General features: G+C 39.5%; 1 protein-coding gene across 4 annotated transcripts in view; it reads right to left on the bottom strand.

Annotated features, from left to right (window-relative positions):
• Window positions 1-522: 522 nt before the first annotated feature.
• TAF15 (TATA-box binding protein associated factor 15) overlaps window positions 523-19,438 on the bottom strand; it is a 30,002-nt gene continuing 11,086 nt past the window's right edge. Inside the window, exons 6-16 of one of the 4 annotated variants that reach the window (XM_024103482.3) lie at window positions 18,921-19,096; window positions 17,081-17,195; window positions 8,214-8,248; window positions 7,610-7,642; window positions 5,724-5,833; window positions 4,999-5,128; window positions 3,087-3,191; window positions 1,645-1,729; window positions 1,465-1,553; window positions 1,249-1,351; window positions 523-899 (exon numbers count right to left, since the gene is read on the bottom strand). In XM_024103482.3, coding sequence (XP_023959250.2) covers window positions 860-899; window positions 1,249-1,351; window positions 1,465-1,553; window positions 1,645-1,729; window positions 3,087-3,191; window positions 4,999-5,128; window positions 5,724-5,833; window positions 7,610-7,642; window positions 8,214-8,248; window positions 17,081-17,195; window positions 18,921-19,096 — 1,021 coding nt within the window. In that variant the 3' untranslated portion in view covers window positions 523-859. The remainder of the gene's footprint in view (window positions 900-1,248; window positions 1,352-1,464; window positions 1,554-1,644; window positions 1,730-3,086; window positions 3,192-4,998; window positions 5,129-5,723; window positions 5,834-7,609; window positions 7,643-8,213; window positions 8,249-17,080; window positions 17,196-18,920; window positions 19,097-19,438) is intronic. The other 3 variants (XM_008166202.4, XM_065573304.1, XM_065573305.1) reach the window with 3 other exon arrangements.

Genomic DNA, 19,438 nt, shown 5'->3' with positions numbered 1-19,438 from the left:
AGTCTTTACTTTTGTTCACCACTGCATTAGTTTCAACAGCAGTGACTCAGAGGTGAAGTGGTACGTAGCTAATAACTTCTCTTTTGAGCCATCCTGTCCCATCTTCTGACTTAACATGCCCTTAGTTTGATCAAGTCCCAAACGGCATGGGAACACACTGGCACCTTTGGGTTTCCCAGAATGACCGCAGTGAATTCCAGAAAGAGCAGCTGACACCCCCAGGTGAGGGCTGACTTGAGTTTCTGCTCAGCGAGGAGGGAAGGAAAGTGCAAAGTAGGAGGGGAGTTGTGGAGCTGCCACGGAGCTATACTTCTAACTCTGGGACCAAAGACATGGATTGCAAGGGATTTCTCCAGGCACTAAACCAAAGCAGTTCTAAGGGCACTTCATGGAGCTAGGGACAAAGTGTAATGCCATTTGTAAGCAAGACCCTTATTTGTTACACAGATTGCACCATAGAAAGACAGGGAATGGGAGGGAAAGGCTGGGACTTAAAGTTATGAAGTTATTGGAAAAACAATGTAAGATTTCACAAATAAATCAGCTTTTATTGTTGTATTACAAAACACTTTCGATTTTGGCAATATTTTACAGTTCATTCTGTTCCTTCTTATAGCCGGTTGAAGAGCTCAGGGGTGAAGACAGGAGAATGTTGGAAATTTCATCTTTAATTTCCATGGACTTGCTAAAAAAAAAAAAAACAAAGAAAAAACTGCCCCCGTCCCTCCCACCAAAATAAAAACCCAATTTCGTGTCATTTGCCATCCAAAAAGCGGGCATGGGTAAAGCAGCAGGCAAAACTCCGGCAATTTCACTACTGACTGCGTCAAAGAGACACATGGAACATTCACAAGGGTCTCTAGTATGGCCTGTTGCGCTGGTCATTTCTGAAGTCATTTCTGAAAGAAAAAAAATGTGTGTGTCTAGTGAGTCACAGTGCAACTCCATCCTCCCCCACACCAACTTGTGCAAATCCCTTCTTTACGCTCCCCTTCTACTCGGAGCATTGCCAACTGCTGATAACTAGACATCTGGCTAGCAGAAATTATTATTAGTAACCTCTGTTATGTCCTTTAGCAAAAGGAATCTACACTTATACAATGAAAAATATATGCGCTTAATACTGTTACTCCATGACTCCCCCGGGACTGTTCCAGCCAGCCACATGTTCTATTAGTCAAAGGAAAGCCCACACTCCTAAAATCTACATTCCACACATACTGACACAGCAGCAAAGATAATGCTTACCTTCCTCCCATTTTACCACCATAGCCACCACCTCGGTCACCCCCTCTGCTACCGCGCCCTCTGTATCCTCTTTCACCTCCAAAACCGCCTCTCCCACGAAAGTCTACAAGGGAGAAATGCAAAATCAAAAACTCAAGAATGTGTTGTTAAAAGGCCACAAATGTAACTAAAACAGTCAGAAGCGACTCATTACACAAGTGCTGATCTCTTACACACCCCCTCCTGATGGACGTGAATCTTCTGGTCTGGGCTCATTACACTGATTGCAGGAATTCCTGCGAGCAAAGTTCATATTACCACAGCTCCTGAAAGAGACAAAGATTCTTTAGACTGAGTTTTCTCAACAACTGAATGAACATACATGAAACACTGCTACCCAACTAAAACAACACTTACGGGTTAGGACAAATCCAATCACCATTTTTGGGATCCCCACTTCTACCCTGGAAGCCCCCACCTCTTCCAAATCCACCTCGTGAACCTGTGGATAGAATTATAATCAGAAAAAAGCAGGGGAAGTGCTCCTGTAATCTGCATCCGAGACATTTATTTGCAGACTATCACCAGCTTTAGACCCCAAGTGACAGACTCAGTTTCTTGGTAGAGCAATAAGCAACCAACTGATTTAATCAGCCACCTTCTAAGATTATCGTTTCAGTGAATTAGGAACTCTGGAAAGGGACGACAGCCTGACAACAACAACAAAGTGTAATTTACAAACTGATCATTTCAGAATTTCTTACGAAATGCTAAAATTTAATTAGCCAAAAGAGAAAACATGTAATATTTAGAGGCATAGCAAATGCTCTATAGGAGTTTAAACGTCTGTCAACCCTCTGAACTGCAGGACTCGAGTCCCCCAGTGGATGTATTTGGGCAGCTGTAGAGCTTCAAGTATGAATGTTCTTATTTCAGCTCATGCAGAGGGGAAATATTGTGCCGGAGCAGCACCTGGTGGCCAGAGAAGTCCGCTCCATGTATTTTCTATTTATTCCCTTTTCAGCACTACAAGTACTTTAACAGCTGATAGATTTATAGTTAATCAGCTTGAACTCTGTCACACGCATTACTGAAGTTTCATTGAAATTTTAATACACATGCAATTCCAATCACACATGGACAGATCAAATCACAGACTAAACGAAATATATGCTTTCCCTGACCATCTACACCAGGATTCTTCCAATACAGGCACCTTGTTTTTGGCATCAGAGTCCTGACCTTTTACACAAAATGGAGTTCTTAAAAATGACCTGTTTATCAGCCACCTAAAATTGCTTGGCCTAAAAACTAGTCACAATGTGTAAAACCTTCATGTTAAAGGAAGTGTAGTAAGACCAATCTCCAGCAGACTCATTTGATAAGGCCGTACTACGCAAAAAGTCTGGGATTTTCAAAGAGGGCTATGGGAGTTGGGCACCCATCTTCCATTAACTTTGAGCAGGAGTTGGGTGCTTAATTTTGCAAATTCCAGACAATGCATCCTAAGACAATCGCTGAGAACGCGGTGTTGGGTAATTATCCACGCCCAGCCTTGAAGTTGTTACTTCACCATTTCTTTATAAGCCAGGATGAGCGTTGAACTAGAGAGCATCTCCACATCGGGAACATACAGAACTAGATATAGTCCACTCCAGCAGAATTCAGTTTTCCTTAACTCCCATATGCTGGTGCCATCCCTACTAACCCCCTAAGTGCCAGAAATCTCTTCCACTATGCCTTCCCAAAGCCCACACTTCATTATTTAACAAATTACTGCCATGAGGGTAGCCCTCTTAAAAAGATCAAAAGCTAAAGCAGTTAACATGCAAAAGGAAAGACCCTTTATGTTTTACTACCACCTCGACGTCCGCTGCCACCGCCACTTCCTCCACCTCCTCTCAGAAATTCAGGCCTCCTGGTTGCAAAAGAAACTTTGATAACACTGCCATGGAATTCCTTTCCTAAAGGGGGGACAGAGAAAGAGGAACAAACAGGAGCTCAATAATTAACAGCAAGATCCCAAGTGACTGTAACTTGTATTGTTAAATTCAACACCAGCAGTACTAGAAAAAACATCCCGGTAAATCAAAATGCTTTTGAAAATATGAGTCGTAGCATCATATCACATCAACGCACAGATGGCAAACAGTAAGGAGGTACATATTTGTATTTATATCTATTCCTGATATAATATGCTATCACAAAGAGATGCTTATTTAAAATCAGAATATGATCTACAAGTTTTAATTTAAATTAAGGGCACACGATGCAAGCACATAACACATTTCCCTGCTATGCTTGTCATCAGTATAGTTTATTGCAGGGCAGTTTAAATAGGTAAGAATCTTGATCCTGCCAATCAGACAGCAAGTTTCCATACCAATATATCCCCATGTGGGAAAAAGATATGCACGTGTTTATTATGAGGTTGCAACCAGCATGTATTATAAAATTAAAGTTTTATCACAGGACACTTTGGGGCCTATCACTGTTAGGATGCATCATACAGCAACCATAGTAATGTCCTTAAGATCAATTTGAAATATATTAGCAAAAAATAAGGCATAAAAACAATTTGCTAGTCGATTTCTTTTTGCTTACCATTATATGAACGCCAAACCTGAGCACACCCCTGCCTCTTTGATGCTTAGGTCTATATATGCCAAGTGTCAATGGAAACACAAAGCCATTCGAATGGGCATTAAGATTGTTTAACCTTCTGTTACTATAACGCAGTGTAACTGTCCTTTTTTCTGCAGTGGAACTCTTCAAGACTGACAGCAGCATGTTTCTGGAACCTGCTCCCCTTCTCCATTACGGACAGTTTTCAGAGTTTCAGGTCACAGTACAAAGCTTTCAAGCTTTCAACTGGCCATGCAATAATTTCTAGCTATGGAGCAAAATGCTGTTTTTAAAAGTCTTCTTTTGAAGGACTTGTTTCACGAATATACGATTATAATTGTAAGATGCAATTAACACTGTTCTAAAGCATTTAAGGAATAATAAGCTAGCACCATACACTGTATGCTCAAACTAGCTATGTACATTGGTTACTGCAGTAACCCAAGTTTATGGTCACACAGATAAATGTTAAAGAAAACATCCACATGAGGGAAAGATAGGCGCATAAATGAAGGGAAGATGTTACAAGAGGAATCATGATGGGGCTTAATTTAATTTGGTTTGAGGTACTTTTGGAGGCAGTGTGGTCTAGTGGACAGGGCAACAAAACTGGAAGCCAGGAGACCTGGGTTCCATTTCCAGTTCTGCCACTGACAGGCTGTGTGGCCTTGGGCAGTTCACGATTCTGTGCCTCTGTTTCCCCTCCTGCTCTTTGTCCATCTTGTCCATTTAGATTGTCAGTTCTTTAGGGCACAGGACTTCTTTCACTGTTTGTAGAGTGTCCACCCCAATGAGCTCTTAACCTTGGCTGGGGTTTCTAGGCACTGCCACCAACACCATGGTACCTCCCAGACCGCACATCAGTTTCTATTCTCCTGCTTACTGCGATATTCTCGTTTTAATGGGCTGCATACGAAGTCTTGAATCATATCAGAAAAACCCACCCTCACACTGACTAAACTGGATACAGGGACAACGGACATGCAGCAGCATAAATAATGGTTTTCGTCTCAACTAGCACATCAGAGGGAAAAAAACAGGAGTCTCTTTGAAATAAATTTTAAAAGTGGCATGCAGTCCACATTAATATGCAGTCTCTACTGATTGCTAAATTTCACGCACAAAAGGAAGAACAGGCAAACTTACCATCAAACCAGTCAATGGCTGCTTTAGCAGAAGGAGGGTCATCAAAAGACACTGTTGCTTCTCCCTTTGGTTTGCCTGTATCCTTATCTGTATATAGATTTATCATAAGTTTGCCAGTCTTTTTGTTAGTCTGGGGGAAAAATAAAAATAAAAAGTATTTCCTCAACATTGAGTTAATGGAGAAAACTGCTTGAGCCAGTAAACAGTGAGAACAGTTGTAATTAATTCGTGTTCGCAGAGGAGATTCCTGGGGGCTAGCTTACAGAAACAAATACTGACTGCCCTCCAGCTCACAGCATGAACCTTAATATGAAGTGGCCCCTGGCCTTGTTTGGACGTTGGTTGAAGTCAAGTACAGTGAATGAGAGCCCTGATTTGGATTCTGGGGATAGGAAGGAAAGCCCTGAGTGAGTGGGTCATGGAAGCATAATTACTGATTGAAGCATTAGAGATTTACTACTGAGAGGGACACGTGGTAAGGGAAATTATTAGAGAATTAGGAGTAGAAAAGAGAAACGGCAACTGACATTTGGGTTAATAAGTTGGTAGCACCAGCAATTTATTTTTCTGTAAACTGTCATCTGTGACCCAGTAGGATAAAAGAAAGATCTACAATTGCTGGGAAATAAAAGGGAGGAAATGTGCTGCTATTCAAGACACTTCCACATATTCGATCTACAGATTTCCTAAGCCAACACAACCTAATGATCTGTCACCACACACACCTTTATAATACCTATTTGCTTGAAATAGTCAGCCACTTGATCTGCCGAAACACCTTCTCCAAGTCCTTGCACAAAGATGGTGTTGTTATCCGAGTTGTCAGATTCTGTATCTATTAAAGAAAGTAAATTATTTTTACCAAATGTTTTTGTATGGATTAGCCAGAAGCAGATGTTACATACTGCAGTAGTTAAAAATGCTACTTCGTCTGAGGTAAGAGAAAACCTCTATCATTTTAGACTCAGATATCTATGGTCGTGCAACATCTCCTTGGATACCTGGCAGATTGGGAGCTCTCATATTAATGAACTGAGAAAAGTCTGAGGTCGTGCTGTTAGCTCTAACAGCAACAGCTTCTGAAGTACAGGAAGATAGCCGTAGGATACTGCAGTATGTCACAGAATGATTACATTGACTATCTGACTGCGTGGCAGCCGCTCACAACTTTTTTCTGCAACTAGGGCATTCAAGTAGAGTAGGCCCAAAACGCAGATTTTAAATAAAAAAGGAGCCTATAAAATGTAACTGAAATACCACGGAAGACAGAAAAGCACTGTATCAGCATAAAAGAATCAGAAAAATGAAGCCAAAAAGTAAGAATGAAACAGATTAGTCTACTTTCATATCCAAGACAGAGTGCAAGAAGTAAACAGCAATCGTAAAGAGTAATTCAGCTTTTGAAAAGTCCTTGAAGTTTTAGGATCTATGGTGAAACAAGTATAAAAATTAAAAGAACATTGCCCAAAATAATCTAAGTCAGAAAAAACTATCTATATTCAGCATCTTCAAGGAAAACAAGAACATTATCAGTTACTTGACTCAAGTCGACGCAGAATTCACTAGACAAAACCTGATTTTTACTTACTGAGCAACGTGTTATTTAAACATTGAAATAATTCTCTGTATAGTCCCATGCACCATTTTTTAATGGAACTGATTGATCCCAGAAGAGAGCCCACCTTGTTAAATTACATCTGAATCACACAAAAATCCCAGCCACCCCACCTCTTTCCAGGCGTGCATTTTAAAGTACATAAAATCGTAGAAATGCAGGGTTGCAAGGCACCTAGAAAGCTCATCGGGTCCAGCCCCCCTGTGCTGAGGCAGGACCAAGTAAGCCTAGATCATCCTGACAGGTGTTTGTCCAACTTGTTCTTAAAAACCTCCACTGAGGAAGATTCCACAACCTCCCTTGGAAGCCCATTCTAGAGCCTAACAATTAAAAGGTTTTTTCTAATATCTAACCAAAATCTCCCTTGCTGCAAAGTAAGCCCATTACTTCTTGTCCTACATTCAGTGAACATGAGCAACAATTGATTACCATTGTCTTTATAACATCCCTTCACATATTTGAAGACTTAGGTTAAAAAAAAAAACTGGGGGGGAACTGCTTTCTTCATCGGTCAGATTTCCTAAACTTTTTATTGTTTTTGTTGCTCTCCTCTGCACTATTTCCAATTTGTCCATATCTTTCCTAAAGTGTCTCACCCAGAACTGGACACAGTTCTCCAGCTGAACCGAGTGCCAAATAAAGCGGGACAATTACCTCTCATGTCTTACATTCGGCACTCTTGTTAATATACTCCAGAATGATGTTAGTCTTTTTCACAACTGCATCACATTGATAACTCATGTTCAATTTGTGCTTCATTATCACCCCCAGATCCTTTTTAGCAATACTACCACATAGCCAGTTATTCCCCATTTTGTACTCGAGCATTTGATTTTTTCCTTCATAAGTGTAGTACTTTGCCCATCTTTATTGAATGTCATCTTGTTGATTTAAGATCAGTTCTCTAATTGGCCAAGATCCTCCAAAGCGCTTGCATATGTTACAAATGCTATGAAGGATGAAGAGCTACAATCCACATAATTCTTGTTTTCTTACCAGCATCTGATTTCTGTCCATAATCCCTTTGACCTGTAGAATGGGTAAAAAGATGAAAGAAAGGCTACTTTAGCAAGGAAAGCCTTTTAAAAAATCTTGTTAAATAAGACAAGATATTCAAGCTACATATGCAATGTATCTAAAAATCTAAGTCATTAACCAGAGATCTGGAGAATATTTAGATTAAAATGTTCAATAGCAGGCATCTGTAGAACGTTAACATGTTCTTTAACTTGCAGTATGTGGCATCTGCCACATTAGCATTATGCTGGTGTTTATCTTGCAAATGCTGGTTGTCAGATGACCAAGCAGTTTACCACAATTATTTTGTCACTAGTACCTTTCAAAGCAGCATTTGTAACAAAAAAACAAAAACAAAACCAAAATCTGGTGAAGGTCGTAAATCTCCACAATTTCTTTCATGCAATTTGACAAAGTAGAAATCCAGTTTATTGTTAAAAGATTGACTTTTAAAGCACACAAACACACCAGCCCCAGCGAAACAGAAACGCTAGAATGCTTCTACTAGATAGTAATAAGATATTGGTGGCTTTTAGATTTATACAGAATTTCCACTGAAACATTTTGGATACTCGGCACTTACCACCAACATTTTTGAAGCCACCACGGTCACCACCACTGCAGAGGAAAAATTGAAGAAATGATTTCTTCCTCAAGTCTCTACGTGCTGAGCCGAAGGCTCAATCTACACTTATCTGATCAAAAATTATTGTCTAGTGGCTCAAGCATCACCTCTGTGTTTCGCACACTATTTATTTGGGTTCCAAGATTATTCTTTCAGATAGGGCGCTAATCTCGGAAACTAACCTCCAAAAGAATTGCTGAAACAAAGGTGGGTGTACACCAATTAAAAAACCCTTTTCCAGCCCACATGCCAAATGAACGCAATTTAAAACCGGGATTTAAAACGGAGGCACACTTTTGATAAAAATTAGTGGGCTTTACTCCAATCTAGCAGCTGCATGGCTAGTTAATTACCATTTGAATAAATTAGTATTACTAAGCACACTCTGAAGTAGGATGTGTGAGGATCTGGGAATCTGTGCTACAGTGTACTACTAGCACTTGACATTAACGATAAAATACGTATCAGAATGAGCTTCAATAGCAGAGGTCGTGAACTTTTAATTAATTCATTCTGAAACCTGTGGCACAAAAGGTAGACCAAGTTAATAGATTTCACACACAGATTGCCAGGGAATGAGGGGAGTTTAGTTGTTGTGATGTCCCATTCCAAATTTAATGGAAGTAAAAGCTTGATATCTCCCACACTTATTCTATTTAATGTGTGGTTCATGGTATTGATATTTCCCACATTTAACATTAACAACTAAATCCAGATGCAAGGATTAAAACACTCAATATTCAAGGCCCTTAAAAAATGCCGTTGATCTTTTTCTAAGTTAACAGCCAGGCCTTTCAAAGATTATAAGACCACCTGCTTACACACACTTCATTTTGGGAACTTTTATGCAGAGTAACTAAGATAAAGAGAGTACAAATAAAAATCCTCAACTAGCCCTCCTTGCCTAACCCTCGGAGGTTCTGCCCTATAGCTCCTGAAGCAGCCACTGCAGTAGTTTACTTATCATTGGAGTGGATTAAAATCTGGAGGGACTCCTAATCTCTCAACTTGTCAAGGTCCCAGTGTGGGACAAGAGCTCAAAATAAGGGACATTAGTAAAATAGGCTATGAAGCGTCAATATGGGATTCATTTCTTTAGGATACTGTATATACATTTTCTGTTACAACAAATGTGAAGTCATGAACACAAGATGTAATTTACAATTTTAAAACAAGTCAAACAAGTTTTCTGTGAATGATAAGTCTGTCTTAAAACAAGGGGCAGGATTTCATTAATCATTATGTAAGATAGCTTTAAAGACTCATTACTATACAAGGAAAACAACAGCTGTTATACCATGACAAAACCTTGCAGCAACTGCTGTTATATTTACATTCATGGAATATTACTTTCAGCTAGGATCTATTTTAATAAACTTGCTGTTGATTTTCAAAGGTTATGTATACACTAAGTTATTTGAAACACTAAATGGCAGACTTATTCATATGCAATTATATTCAGCTGCATGAAAGATAAAAATGTATGAGTTCCGAACACTATTTACACTAGCCTCTACTAAAGGATGGATAATTTTAAAGACTGATGATCAAACAAGAACAGTGATCACAAAAATTCTATTGCAAACACATGTCTGCCACTCACAATTCACTCCAACCCCCTAAGAACCGACCACCTCGTACCCTTCTTATTAAACGTCAATTAAAAACTTTGCCCCATTGGCATATTAGCTCAGAACTAGGTACACTGATTTATAACTAATGAATCAGTCACACAAATTTTTGTCTTCAAACTCTGGATTCCTTCCCCAGTTCACCTGGACTGCACGATTCAGAACATGCATTTTTTCTGGTTTGGAAATATACAACATGAAAGATGTAGATAGAGAAATAAAAGAGACCTATTTACAGTAAACAATCAGGATGTTATAGAAAATGAATACTGACCAAGCTGGATACATAATGCCTGCCTTTTATATAGACTGAATATGACAGATAATCAGCTAGAGTTCTGGTTTTTAAAACATCCTTTAATCAGTCAGAAAACCAGCAAAAAATTCAGTCATATCACCAATACAAAAATTGAAATCCAGGCAGCCAAAGTGAATCCTAATCACCATTCACAATAATTAACCCTAAGGCCACAAAAATGCAGTCATTCGAAGATTTTTCTTGTAAGCTGGTATCCACCCATCTTCATTTGTTTTCAAACCTATTGGCATAGTCTGGTGTGACGTTGCACTCCATGTGTTTTTATGGAAATATGCTTATGAGTGTGAATATGATGCAACTGGAATATGCTTTATGCAAAAGCTCTCTTGTAAGGTATCATAACGAAGGTTATAAACTACTAAATATATTCCTCCTATTTGTACGCATGCATCATTCTTGTATCTGAAGCATAACTCTGAAGTCCTATTGTAATTATGCAAAGTGTGGGCCATTAATGGTGGTTTAGAACCTTGATGGCTCCCATTGGTTGTAAATGGTTTATTTACCTTCAAGCCTTCCTGTGTAAGTGTGGGCCAAACCAGGAAGAATGAAGACTAAGGGTCTTAGTGTCATGTGACCATGTCACCCGATAATGAAATCCATCTTAAATCTGGTACTTTTCCATTTAGAAGGAGGGATGGGGACCCACAGACACAAAAGATTCCCACCTTGTGCCAAAGTGCCAAAGCTATAAAAGGGGGTGGAGCAGGACAAAGGGGGCTGCCAGTCATAAGAAACCCCATACCACCTGAGATGTGTGCTGGAACTAACAAGGACTGTACCAGGGGAAAGGATTGGACCCAAAATAGGAAGGAATCTAGCCTGTGAAAGAAGCTTATTGGAACATCTTTGAGGGTGAGCTATTACCTGTAATCAGTTTCTTAATGTATTAGGCTTAGACTTGCGTGTTTTGTTTTATTGTGCTTTGTGACTTACTTTGTTCTGTCTGTTATTACTTGAAACCACTTAAATCCTACTTTTTTATACTTAATAAAATCACTTTTGTTTATTAATAAACCCAGAGTAAATGATTAATGCTGGGGGAGCAAACAGCTGTGCATCTCTCTCTATCAGTGATATAGAATCATAGAATATCAGGGTTGGAAGGGACCTCAGGAGGTCATCTAGTCCAACCCCCTGCTCAAAGCAGGACCAAACAAAAACAATTTACGAATTTACCCTGTATAAGCTTTCTACAGAGTCAAACGGATTTATTTGGTGTTTGGATCCCACTGGGAACTGGGTGCTGGAGATAGGTAGCCTGCTGAGCTGTTTTCAGTTGAATTTGCAGTTTGGGGGGCGTGGCCCAGACCCTGGGTCTGTGTTGCAGCAGGCTAGTGTGTCTGGCTCAACAAGGCAGGGTTCTGAAGTCCCAGGCTGGCAGGGAAACCAGGCTCAGAAGTAATTTCAGCACATCAGGTGACAGTCCCAAGGGGGTCTCTATGACCGAACCGGTCACATCTGGAATAACAACTGCTAGAATCTTAGGAGTACAGGTATCACCAGTGTTCCCAAGATCATAAAGATTACAGAGGAAAGGGATGCATGAACTAAGCATTAATCCTGGCTGAAGTAAGCAGCATCTTTCAGCTAAAATTCTTCAAATAGCTTTACTCCCTTTTTATCAATGATGCACACTTGTATTGACTTTAGAGGGCTTCAAGCCATAAATGTTCCTTTCAAACAGCAAAAAGCTGCAGATATTGGAACAAGTGGCATTAAAAGCCAAAGGCCAAATTCTGCCCTCTATTATGCACCTAGACTTCCCATTGAGCACAATGGGAGTTACATGCAAGGACGTATCTTTCTAAATATAACTGAAATGAGAACAGACTATTTAGCACAGCAATAAAGCCATAGATTTTGCTAACTATGGATTTTACTTCTATCAAGATATTTTAAATTTGTGCTAGTATAAAGAAACACAGTTGCAGGAGGTGATCTACTTGAAAGTGTAATGTGGACACAAAGAGATGAGAAATCACTAGTGTTATCTAATGACGTTCCACACGAACAGTTAAAAAGCTAGTTTATCATTTATTCACTGAATTCCATAAACCCGTGTTCCTGTTTATTTTCTTCCAAACTCTAAAGCCAGAACATGAACGTACAGAAAGCTAATAATGTGACAATAATTCTAAACACTAATGGCAAGATAGCATAAGCCACTTTGGCTATACTACAATTTCTTGATATTAGATTAGGCTACGTCCCCACACAAAGGAAACAAATATAACAAAAGCAGCAATGCATAATTTTCACTTGTAATATAATAAACTTAAAATCAAGTTTAGATTTAATCACACACAGCCAAGAAAATCCTATATTTAGCAGTGTGATAACTCAATGAGTGAGTGGAACAAATTCTGTTTTACATTGCACAAGAAGCTGTGTGGGTGTAGCCCAATTTTCAGCATAATCCGAAGGCAGAACTTCACCCATTGAGTCCACAGATTCTGATACAAGGGGACAGAACAATTATGGTTGTTCCATGGACACTGCACTGATTGAGTGACTTTTTTCTGGATTTTAGGTAGCCCCTCCCACACACACACACACACACACACACACACACTTCCATAGCACCTTTCATCTAATGCGCTCAAGACACTTAGCAGAAAAGGATTAAGCACCACAACAACCTGTGAGACACGTTCTCTATTCTCCAGAGAGGAAAAGACGAAAAATAAGCTGGAGGCAGGGCCAAGAACAGAACTCAGGACTCCTTAATCCTAGTGTTCTAACCATAAAAGAGTACAGAATGGGGGGAGGGGAGGGGAAAGGGCATATAGAATAGTTACTGTGCGAGTGCCAGCATGACCTCGCCCTAAAAAAAAAATCAGTGCATCTCAAGCTATAGCTGATGATTTTGTTTGGTTTCAGTTGTAAACTTTTTTTAAAAAGTGGGTTTATAGTATAGATTTAACATTGTTCTTAGCTAAGTGCGGCATACAGAGTCTCGGCAGTCTATTTTAAAAAACAACAAAAATGGAAGTTTGGATGGATTGTTATTTAGCATCTAAAGTTCCAAGAGATCCAGCTCAAAACCATTTTTAAAAATAAAAAAAGCAATTCTGAGACCACTGGTTACTTACCATGATGCGAGCATTGGGGGCAGAAGAATTACTGAATTTGATTATGGGTTACTGGATTTGAGCAGCAAAGGAAGTAAACTGAAAGCTGTAGGCACTAAGTCAGGTACATTTTTGGGAATCCCTGCACAGTATCTTGAAAGCAATTCATTCATTCATTCAGTGTCAGGACAATACTAAACATTTTAAGAAGCATCTATATTTTCAGCTGCTTTTGTCCAAAATGCTTATGGAAACAATAAGTTCTCAAAAACGGTTTAAGAACAATCATTTGGCTTTGTCCCACACAAAAGCCGGGTATTGCACAAATACAGATATGACTCCACACCTAGCAATCCTCCCTTGTTAAAAAAAAAAAAGCGCTAGCAAAGGAAGTCAGGGCAGTGCCAGCATAGGCACTAACTGGTGCTGGCATTTTAACGACTCTGTTGCTAATCATGGCTCACAGTAGGATTGGACTAAGTCAGGGATAGTCAACAGGTGGACCATGGGCCAAAACTGGACCACAAGACGCTTTTGAACAGACCCCAAAATTGTTGTTGATTTATTATCATTTTTTTTAAATTATTTTCTCTGACGTCTGGACCTTGACTATACCCTGACCGAGAAATTCGGACCTGGACTAAATGGTAAGAACACCCGTAGCTGGACCACCCTCCTGTCGCTGTTACCATCAAGGGAGCTAGAACATCTTTATGAACAGCTGATATGCAAAGGACATTAATCCATTGTAGTCTCAGATTAGCTAATGATTTCATGCAACATCCAGGAAAAGTGCAAAGAAGGTACTTCAGACAAATGGTACAGCATCATTAAAGAAACGTATTTAAATTATTTTTAAGTTGGAAATGTTTAGCGCAACCTAAGGGCTGGTCTAACTTTTTTTTAAAGCACTAACTGCAAATGTTTAAGCCTATATAGTTATAGCAGTACAAAAACTGTGTTTAGACAAGACTTTAGAGTTAAATACTTCCTGATATTACTGGAAATATCATATTTTAGTGTTACCATGTGCAACACTATCGCAGTCAAACACTGTGTAACAAATAATTATCAGAAGTAGCCTCAGCATATGTGCACAAGTTGCTTTTCGGTTTGGGCTGCCTTTTTTTTTTGGCAAATATTTCTCTCAGGACAAAGTGGGGATCTGTTACATTATTAAAGTTGTTCTCCTTCCACCACATTATTTTATGATTGCAAACAACTCAAGCTTTTGCTAGAACTTGGTCAAGAAGTGTTTGAATGTGGAGTAAAAATTGACCTTTTAGGAGTAGAAACCTTAGAACATAAGAACGGCCGTACTGGGTCAGACCAAAAGGTCCATCTAGCCCAGTATCCTGTCTACCGACAGTGGCCAATGCCAGGTGCCCCAGAGGGAGTGAACCTAACAGGTAATGATCAAGTGATCTCTCTCCTGCCATCCAACTCCACCCTCTAACCAACAGAGTCTAGGGACACCATTCCTTACCCATCCTGTCTAATAGCCATTAATGGACTTAACCTCCATGAATTTATCCGGTTCTCTTTTAAACACTGTTATAGTCCTAGCCTTCACAACCTCCTCAGGCAAGGAGTTCCACAAGTTGACTGTGCGCTGGGTGAAGAAGAACTTCCTTTTATTTTGTTTTAATCAAAATAGAAGACAACTGCTTCTAGGCTGAAAAATTCTAGGACAAATTTTAGTTTGAGTCATTAAGTTTAAACACCATCAGTATGCTGTGCTGAACAGAGGAAGACAGTCATTAAAAATGGCTCCATTCCCCTCCCACTAATACATTCCTTCACATTTTTCAACCCTCATCCACACTCTTCCTTTCCTGAAAGTGCATGTCCAGCAATGGGATCAACTATATTTACATGCGAACATGATTATTTACACATCTGTTGAAACAACTGTAATGGGGGAGTGGTTATTTATTTTCCTAGCTTCTGTTCCACCACCTTGCAAAACACAAGTTTGTTTTGAATGGACATAGTCTACCAGTTGTATGTCTTCTGAAACTTACTTTAAAATTTCTTCATTAAAAGAGGCTCAACTACAAAGCCAAAAAAAAAATCTATTTTTATCATGGGAATTATAAGAGACCCTTACCCACAATAGTCTTAAAAACCTCAATTCTAACTGAAATTGAATATCTGAAGCGGTTTTGCTGCCTGTGAGGCTTACACTGTACAAAAGCTGCCAATTATAAAGGAGCAGAGTTCACTCACTTCTAAGCTCCACCTAAAATGAGCTTCTAGTAACTCTGATACCATATACCAAGCCAAAATACTCAGGATCCATATACACTATCAAATTGGTTACAATGAAGCATAATGTAGGACCAACCTAGTTACAACATGATTTGGACATTCCTATATGGATGGGAACAGAGTAAACCATGTTATAACCAGGTTAAATGACATGATCCCACTTTTATTTCAACTATGAGAAACACTGACAACTATTTTCATAGTATAAGTGAGCCCTAACAGTCTAATATTACAAGAGAATCTATGGAAAGCATTCAACAAAATGTCCATTCAGAGAAATACCATATTTACATGTGAAAGGCAGTCCTACAACATTATGAGACATGGTTATTTTACTTAAACCTCAACTGCTCCACCCCAAACAATACGATATCTACTTTTCGTTCCATCTCAGCAGACCTAGCACTAACTCAAAGCAGCCCAATGCAGCAGTGGAATGATGGTGTTAATAAGCAACAGTTCATAGGTTACTGGCAGCTTTAAATTTCTAGTTAACACTGTCTTGCTCTACAGCCACAGAATTGCAACCCAGAACTGTAGGTAGCAGGTATAAATTAACAGTTTCTTTGTATCTTTGCTAACTTTATATGTAGTCTGGGCAGTTTAAATGAATTTTAAAACAAAGACCCCCAACCCTGCAAATTTATGCACGAGCATGAACGCTATACATATATATAGTTATGCATGTTCATAAGTCTGTCTTTGTAGGATCAGGGCCTAAGTCAGCTGTACAAACATTTACAGTAAGTATAAAAACCCGACGTCTAGTAAAGGCAAATAAACTGAATTAGAAGGCCATCATCGTTTTAGTTTTATAGCTAGAACAGTCACAGAAAAATGTAGCTAAGCTGTTGAATTCCTTCAGGTTCATGTTTGTTTATTCAGTCACTACTTCCAAGGAAATATTGGGGGAAAAAGTAGTCAAGATTAAGTAATCTTGTCTCGTTAACCTTCTTTAATAAAGCAGAAAGACTATTAGCCAAACCTTGCATATCATCTAATAATAATACTGGCCTTCTCTGTAAAGCACACTGAAATCTATTGATATAAAGCACTATACAAGACCTAGGTGATATTACTATAAGAAGTCACATACATGGAACATACTTTCCTGCCAGAGGGTTATCTGCCATTAGGCTACAGAACCTTGGCTTTAAATTCTATTTTTGAGCCTCTTTTTTCTTTTTAAAAGGCATCTAGAAAGAATCTTGGTTTATAGCACGTAAAATACTTGACTTCAAAGAATGGTCTCTTTGAGAAGCCTTGTATCACATCCATTAAATATAAAATGTAGCCAAGTGTCTTTATGATCATCACTCTAAGTCTCGTCCTATTCCAATATAAGTAATATTCCTTGGGCTAAATCTTTGGTATTTCAGTGCAGGCTGATCAGTGTAATTTTAGAAAGAATTACCTTCAGTTTTCTGTGCTCAAAGATCTGAATTGTGTTCGCTTAAACACGGAAACCAAAGCAGCTAAATAGCAAGCTATTACAAATACATTTGCAGGTATTGGGATTAAATCACTTACGTTAATCCAGACATATGACCTCTTCCATCCATTTCATATCCCCCTCTACCTCCTCCCTGTGAACTGCCGTATCCTCTATTATCTTCTCCATACCTACTCTTTTCACGTCGACCATCTGGAGAAACACAACGTATATGTAAATTGCACTGCAAGTTTATACTAAACCCATTGCTTAAATTTGCTAGGTAAAAATAAATCAGACTTCCATGTTTTAAACTCTTTTCTTGCATCTGTTCCACACAATCACAAGGCCTAAACCAAGTTCTGGTTTATCTCCCTAGATTACTAGGGGACGTGATATTCCTTACAATGTGGATACCACCATATTCTGGTATATCACATTTTGCAGAAAATAAACCCATAGTGCCTAAAATCCCAGCTGAGTTTCTCCTACCCTGAAAAAGACAGACATGTATGTAGTTTGGTTAGAGGCTACGTTTTAATCTTCACATCACTTGTTTGTCAAGACAGAAGCGGAGACATTGGTGCTGTGATAAGTAAAGCCGATCAGACCACTGTCCAGGGAGGTAAAGACAGATTCCAAGGTGCCTAGCGCCTTTGCATATGGAGATATTTCTTCCCTCCACTTCCCAGTAACCCTCCAATACAGGCAGGCAAATAAGAGCACAAGCCCTGGAATATGGAACCAGTGATAGTCAGCTCCGGCCCTGCAGCTTTCATGATACCACTGAAGGAGCGAGAAAGCCTTTTCCCCACTCAAGTCTCCCACTCTTTCTGCCTTTACTCCACCTGCAAAGTCTCTTATTCTCCTCCTCCCCCCATGCTGCTTCAGACTCACCACCTCGCTTCACTCCCCACTTGTGTCTAGTCTGGAAAAGAGTGGAATGAAGAAGAGAACCTGCAGTGACAGCCACCAGGGCAGAAGGATGTAACTAAACTGCTGCACGCTGATGGGAGAGCGTAAACAGAGGGAGCAAAAACCTCAGGGAACTACAGGCTCCGTTTCCTTAGCAGCTTTGACAAAGTGGCAGAACTTGAACAGGCACAACTTCCTTCTCATGGATTCTGCCCATAGGAGTCCGCTCCCTTTCAGAGCCCCTCTCTTTTTTTCAAACATACTTTAAGGAATGTTTCTTGTCCCTCCTGTCCTTACATGCAGGGAAAGTCATTTCATCTGCCCGTCAACTCCCTGTACAGAGCTTTGATCTCCTATGCACACAGCCAGACCTCCACATCCAGCCAGTCCTAACAAGGAAGTGACACAGGGGCAGCAAATTTACAATCTCTCTAAATATCTTCATTTTTTCCCTCAAAAGGCAACTGTGCTCCTAGACACTGGAAAGGATGGAAAGCCTTTCTGGTGGGACTCACCCTTGTAGACATTCACTTCCCTCCCTCCTCTTAAAAATATAATACTCCCAATGAAAGAAACAACAGGGGGGCTGAAAAAGGGCATGCCAATCACCTGTTAGTGTTTAATTTAACTAAGGCAGCTACCGGCTTGGGATGAAGATTCTTATAACATTAGTGTTGATCACCCTCAAACCCAAAGTGAAAACCTTTCTTCCCCCACATAAGGAAGAAAAAGGTGAAAAAAAGTTTCAGGGATCAGAAAATAATTATCAAAAGGTGCCAAAAAATCACGCATACTTGTGGACACAATTTTTGCCCCCACCAAGTCATGTGTAGTTAGTAAGAGTTCTCCATCATGCTACAAGAAACACTCACCAAATTGGAGAAAAAGGCTTTCACTGCTTTCCACCTCCCCCCAAATAATAATCTGTATGCAGCAACCCAGAACGTTTCATATCACAAAACAGAACGAAGTTCTTCAATTTAACTTGGCTAAAGATTGCTACGCTCATTCTGCACGCTCTACCTTGCGTGTTGTGACTGAAGCTTTCCTTTTGCTGTGATTGATAGGATTTCTGATGCTGACCATATGAACCTTGTTGCTGATCATAGCTTGACTGCTGGTCATATGAGCCCTGCTGCTGGCCATAGTCTGACTGTTGGTCATAGCTTGACTTGGGTTCATATGAAGAGGCTCTTCCTCTGAAAATAAAGAGGAACAACAATTAATTATTAGACAGTAAACAGAGTTTATATTCCCAGTATAGAGAGAGAAGAATAATGGCTACAAATGCATAATGATTCTGGTCAGACTTCAGGACTCAAAAAAACAACACCACACCTTTATTTATACAGAAATATTACACTGTTTGACCTGGCTAGGTGTGGCTTCAAATACAGGGGAGCAGAAAGATGTGTATTATCATCACTATCAAAGCCATCATCCGTTTAACAGCAGAAACAAACCAACAGAAAATGCTAACATGATAGGAAACATGGGTTTTATTTTATTGTTTTCTATTGATAATTTTAGCAATCATAGTG

The sequence above is a fragment of the Chrysemys picta genome, chromosome 19 (assembly GCF_011386835.1).
Source record: "Chrysemys picta bellii isolate R12L10 chromosome 19, ASM1138683v2, whole genome shotgun sequence".
Lineage (NCBI taxonomy): Eukaryota > Metazoa > Chordata > Testudines > Emydidae > Chrysemys > Chrysemys picta.
Note: the sequence above shows the minus strand (reverse complement) of the source record. Positions and strands in the feature narration are given on the sequence as shown.